Here is a 6,553-nt window from a genome sequence, read left to right as displayed (position 1 = left end):
GCATAAACACATTTCATTACACCAAATACACAAAATAATGTTCTTTTTAGCAGTATCATATGACCCCTTTAAAGCTAATCTGATTCTGTATTTAGTGTCTCCTGCCAGCAGATGGCAGTAGATAGTAGTTTTAATTACTTTTTCTTCACATCCAACACCTGCACCATCAGCACCCTTTCTCAAGTATTATGTAAATACATATGCATATCTCTTTATTTATACAGTTCTATATAGAGTAAATGATGCACAAATCTGTACATAAATCTACTGTTCCGGATTCATACACATTTATTGTTAAGTTTTACTATTTAAATGTTTTTTTGTTTTGTTTTTTTCTGTTCTCATGTCAGATGTGTATGTATGTATGTATGTATGTATGCATGTATGTATGTACCAGGAGCACCTTAAAAAACCACAACAAATTCCTCGTGTGTTTGCACACCTGGCGAATAAAGCTAATTCTGATTCTGATTATTTGTAAGTCGCTTTGGATAAAAGCGTCTGCTAAATGACTAAAAGTAAAGTAAGTAAAGATAGTCTATTTACAAGCAAGACACTTGCATTTACAGTTGTTAACATGAAAGTTACATCATATTAATAAAAATGTTAAAAACAGATGAAACAGACTCATTACCTTTTTTTTAACGTTCCTAATACTATCTTTACTGCTAGTGCTCTTGAATTAGAAATACAATAAATGTGTGATATTCACATTTTTAAATCTACATTAAAATGTGTTCGATGTTAAACTCATAAGTTTAAACTCGCTCATGAGTTTAAAGTTGATTCAGAATCTTATTAATTTATTCTACTAAATGCCATTAGGTTCTTACAATCAAATTCAACAAACTTGTCTTATTAATGGGTGATTTAAAGGTTATTCCAATCCATGTATTTTATTTCTGAGTTACTGTTCGGGATAGCCAATAGGAGTGAAGCAGAGGCGGGCTAATCGACCTCTTCTGTCCAATCATCTTGCACGCGTCAGCAATGCAGCGCGCTCATCGTCTCGTAACCTTTTTAATATTCACTGAATAAGTCCTCACCACTGGAAGGTTACCCGGCAATATCAGCATAATTAATGAATATTTATAAGCTTCCCAGTAGGATTCAGCACTACCTAATAAATATTCATAAGCTAAGCGTTCTCCACAGTGGAGAACAGCCCAACTTCTTAAATTTTGCGCGTGCTCTCACGGTGACGTCACGGATTTTAAAATGGCGGTTCCAACGTCTGCTTTGAAATTACATTCATAATCTACCGCTCACAGTTCAAAAAATAATACAACGGGCATCATGTTTTGAGAGAAATATTGTTCACAGGTAAAACAAAACACTCTTATTTCGATCCAGAATGGATTCTGTGGTCGGAGAGGATCAAACGCTGCCGTTTGACATCAATCTGAGGTGAAGCGCTTTATTTTTTAAATTTCTGTCAGGTAACGTTAACTAGCGTTAGCATGTTAGCATGAGGGGAGAGAACATTTAAAATAAGCAGCGAGAATAGTTCCTACCAAATGTTTTCAGTATGTTATTCAACATTGGAATTTTTAAATGTTTAGTGGAAATCCACTCGACAGATAAAACATAAGATGTGCTAACGTTAGAATTACAGCACATTAAACTAACGTATTCTCCGAAGTCGGAGAAGATAATAGTTTTAGATTTGTATGACTTCATTTAACCTTTATCATGATTTACGTGGCGAATGTGATGCTTTTATTCTGTATTATCTCAGAAATTATGCATTTGATGCTTCACTTTCATCCGTCTGACAGTGTTCTTGACAGCTGCAAAGACGAATTTCTGAAAGTGTTCATTACGTTAGTTGGTTTGATTCAGTTCCAACTAATATATCAGTATGCTTCTAATATGTGTATACTTATGAATATTTAATATTTTGCATTGACATTTTCTGTTTATATGGAATCTGATTAAGTCTGAATCCAGCTTTTGTGGTTATTATTATATTGTTGAACATGTATGTGGAGTTAAAGTTTGAATCTCACAGCCTTCGTGTTAAAAACAAAACACACATGATCCTCTCAGTTAAATATAGCAGGGACTCGATCTCTAAAGCATCTGGGCACACGAGGCTGTTTTTGACATTGTTTACTGCGTTCAGGAGTCAGATCAGTGTTTGAGGAAAATATTTTGGAGAGTCAATACATTCACAAACCGTGATCAGACAGGGATCATTAAATAATTATAATGTAATGTATTAATAACAGCATTTTGTATGCATCAAATGCAGTGCATTAATTATAGCTGTCTGCATTGAACTGGATGAGGCATGCATTAAAATAGATGTATTTGCATGAAACAAAAGTGCAGTTAAAAAAAGTCGTATGCAGACCAAATCAAATTCAACCAGACTAAAAGAATATTTAGTTGCTTTTTTTTAGTTTATTAGAGCAATGCATTAATTGCACAGAAAGCATTAAACGCATTGCATTCAGTTTCTAAAGTGGCTTTAGTTGTGTTGTTGAGTAATGCTGACAGACAGAGAGAGAGAGAGTCTCTAGCTGCTGTTATGTGTTGATCATGCGCTGTCATAGCAGAAAACACATTACTTCCTTACTGGAAACGGCACATAGCGGAATAGCGCTCCTGTTTATTATCTGACGCATTGATCTCTATATTTTACTTTTCTGTGGCCATGTGAACACGAAGGACTAATGTAGGTAGGTTGTAACTCTGTTACACCTGTGCTGCTTGTGAATAGAGTTAGTGCTGTAGATGTGCAGCTGTGTATTTGTAGTAGATCACTGCTTTATTTCAGAGCTCAGACTCTGTCAAGTTCAGCAGCAGGTCTCTAATGGGCAGGAGTTGAAGGACTCTTGGGTTTGATGGTCAAGTTAGAGACTGTCTGTGCTGTCCCGATGGTCGTGTTATTGCAGTGTCACCTTTATAAAGCAGGTGGTGAGCCTGTGGGGAAACACAAGACGAAAGCTGATAGCAGTCAGCTGCTTGATTCTCTGACATCTGAGAGGAGCTTTTAACCAATTTAAATGCATTTCTGAGACTAACTCGTTTGTGAACCCATAAGATAGTTATATAATAGTTATGTGTGTCTTCCTGTAGCTAGCACAATGCTAATGGTGCAGGAAAACTTGAGAAGAGGAAGTTGTTTGGCTGTGATGTGTTGAAGGCATTGAGTCCGTTTGGCTTCATCCATCCTGCTCAAAATACTGTAGATTAAAATAAACAGATGAACAATAGTTGTGTTGAGAGACACTGTTTACATTGTTATTGAGCAAAGTTGCACCTGCTATTGTCTCCACATGAATGTGGTCTCATGAATGCTATATGTATATTATGGAAGCTGTTGTATTTTTAGGCTGCATTTTTGTCAACACACATTGGATATAGTGGTCATTTGGGAGTTGTGTTGGGCTTTTTCAGTGGCTGATGCTCATGTGGACATATGGCTGATTTGAGAGGAAATAACTAGAGATCTAAACTAGAGATCAACCAGTAATCAGTAACTGGTCTAAAAGTTAAACGCTTAAGTTGCTATTATTATATATGTATTATGTATTTATTGTTTTAGTCTAATACGATTACAATATTATTGTTTAAAAATGCCGAAATTAAAAAGAAATGAATAGTTTGTTTATATTTGTCAGGATTATTATAGTTAAGTTGCACCTGCTATTGTCTCCACATGAATGTGGTCTCATGAATGCTATATGTATATTATGGAAGCTGTTGTATTTTTAGGCTGCATTTTTGTCAACACACATTGGATATAGTGGTCATTTGGGAGTTGTGTTGGGCTTTTTCAGTGGCTGATGCTCATGTGGACATATGGCTGATTTGAGAGGAAATAACTAGAGATCTAAACTAGAGATCAACCAGTAATCAGTAACTGGTCTAAAAGTTAAACGCTTAAGTTGCTATTATTATATATGTATTATGTATTTATTGTTTTAGTCTAATAACGATTACAATATTATTGTTTAAAAATGCCGAAATTAAAAAGAAATTAATAGTTTGTTTGTATTTGTCAGGATTATTATAGTTAACACTAAAACTAATATAAAAAAATTATTACTTAAATGTTATCTGAAAAAAAGTGTAAAATAAGTAATAATATAACAATATAAAAAGCATAATTTTTTCAGCTAGTTGCCAAGGCATCATTTCTTATTTTTATTTGGTTTAACTTCATGTAACAAAATAACTAAAACTGAAACTCAAATAAAATGAACAAAAATTATATAGACAAAAATTACTAAAACTGGGTAAAGTAAAAATGAAAATGAAAAATATAAAATAAAAAAATATTTATCTAAATAAAATCTAAATAAAAGAAGTTATCTTCTAGATCTTAAAATAACACTTAAACTCAAAATATTTGTCGGTCAATATCTATTTCAAACATGATTAAACATTTTTGTTACTTAAAAAAAAAAAGGTTCAGCTAGTTGCCAACACAACATTTAGTTAAACTTAATATAGCCTAAAAAACTAAAACTAAAATTGAAATAAATGTAATAAACTGTATAGACATAAAAACTAAACTAATAAAACTAAAATTGCAATGAAAATAGAAAGTGTAAGAACATATGCATTATTACTTTACAAGTTAGATTTTGAAAATTATATACTTTTAAATGTAAGTATTTGAAATACTTTCAAATAAAATGACATAAATCAGCAAATGCCACTCATTTCAAATATCGGCCTATAAATTGGTCTGGTTGAGGTATTGGATGTATAAGAAATAAGATGCATCAGATGCTTAGACCTGTGAGGCTCTTCTGTTTGACAACTGCTCAGTCTTATGTAAGTCCAGTGTGCTGAGTGTCCCAACGGGCTTGCCGTAGGTCTGGGTGACTGTCAGAGGACCAAAGGGGATTGAACTTGTTAGGAAGCCAAGAGTTACAGCAAATACACACAAACACAACATAAACATGCTGTAATCTGTACATTCACATTAGTTTCTGATGGCTTGCTTACATCATGCTCTCGCTTGTAGCCAGTGCTGCACTTTAAAACGGTTATGAAAGCACACACACACTTTATTTCTGCTCCTGCCTTGAGGTTGGGTTATGAAAAGCGTCCACAGACATATGCATTGTCCGTCCTCTCAGTACTTGTGTGTGTTTCCATGAGCTGGATAGTAAAACAGAATAAATTATGTAGTGTTGAGTGTAGGGATGGGCATTCGATTAAATTTTCTTAGTCGATCGTCGAACTTGCAGATCCCTTGGGTAATTTTCTCTGCTCGTTGTGCATCACAGTTCCGAGTCCGTGCTAACGCCGACTTGATGCTAGGTTGAGACTGAGAGCAGGATGCACCGCCACCGACATTAACCAGGGACGGATGCACTTTGTTTAAGTGGTACATCATTTGAGTCGTGGCCGTGTTGTACTTATACACGGCATCGCAATGTTTGCAGTGAACTATTTCGCTTTTTAAATCAAAATGGTCCCACGCCACACTTCGCCGTGACCTCTTCATGATTATTCTTTTGAAATCAAAACGGAAGATCACAGATAACCGAGTATGGTGTCAAATATTGCACCCTGGTGGTAAAATGTTTAATTGCTGCCACACAGTGAAATTCATTTAATTGCTTCAAGACTCAGGCAACCTGCATTAGATTAAAAAAAAATGCATTAGATTAATCGATAACAAATTAACGTGATCGCCGAAATTCTTAACGATTAATTATCGATCGTCGATTAATCATGCCCATCCCTAGTTGAGTGTAACCGCTGGATATTTGCACCTGCTTCATGGATGAACACTGACAGTTTTGTGGCTTTGTTGTGGATGCAGTGTAGTTGTCTTGCTGTTTCACTTTTTTTTTTTTTTTCTTTTTTCCCACATTTAAACTTCCGTTTGGCTCTTTGTGTTGTGTGTGTGTTTATGTTGCAGTATTTCCAGACTGCCAGAGTCTCTGAACAGCGGCAACTTCAGCATGGACGACATGACAGGTACAAACACCCTCATGTCTCGTAATGTAATCTGTAAACAGAAAACACGAAAGAGAGATATAGGTGCTTTTTAACTATTTTGCAGATTCTTTTAAGGAATGTAGATCTGTGTACTTCAGCACATTTAAGACTATAGCCTCTGTTGAATTATCAAGATTAAGTTGATTATGTAAAAGAACAAGATGAAAAGAAGCAGTTATTTTGTTCTTCCCGCCAGCCTTTTACCTTTAAAGGGGTCATATGATGTGATTTACATTTTTCCTTTCTCTTTGGAGTGTTACAAGCTCTTGGTGCATAAAGAAGATCTGTAAAGTTGCAAAGACTAAAGTTTCAAATCCAAAGAGATATTCTTTATAAAAGTTAAGAGTCAACCACACCTACCTAAAACGGCTCATTCTAACACGCCCCCACATGTCTATGTCACGATGTGGGAAGATTTGCATTAGAGGTCGACCGATGTATTGGTTTTGCAGATTAATCGGCACCGATAGTTGATTGCTGGAACTATCGGTTATCGACAAAAATCCATGCCGATAGTTTTCCGGGTTGCGTCCATTGCTGGAGCAGCTGAGAAGGGTCTGCTGTCATTACACAGTGCGAGAGC

General features: G+C 35.3%; 1 protein-coding gene across 1 annotated transcript in view; it reads left to right on the top strand.

Annotated features, from left to right (window-relative positions):
* The first annotated feature begins 1,211 nt into the window (after positions 1-1,211).
* Positions 1,212-6,553, top strand: part of LOC107661565 (myomegalin-like) — a 48,254-nt gene continuing 42,912 nt past the window's right edge. The window contains 2 exon segments of the mRNA XM_016451205.1: positions 1,212-1,407; positions 5,891-5,949. Of these exon segments, the coding sequence (XP_016306691.1) occupies positions 1,355-1,407; positions 5,891-5,949 (112 nt within the window). The 5' untranslated portion in view covers positions 1,212-1,354.

Source organism: Sinocyclocheilus anshuiensis, unplaced genomic scaffold, assembly GCF_001515605.1.
Source record: "Sinocyclocheilus anshuiensis isolate Anshui unplaced genomic scaffold, SAMN03320099.WGS_v1.1 scaffold1425, whole genome shotgun sequence".
In the NCBI taxonomy this organism is placed as follows: Eukaryota; Metazoa; Chordata; class Actinopteri; order Cypriniformes; family Cyprinidae; genus Sinocyclocheilus; species Sinocyclocheilus anshuiensis.
The sequence above is the reverse complement of the archived record's forward strand: the minus strand, read 5'-3'. Positions and strand labels throughout refer to the sequence as shown.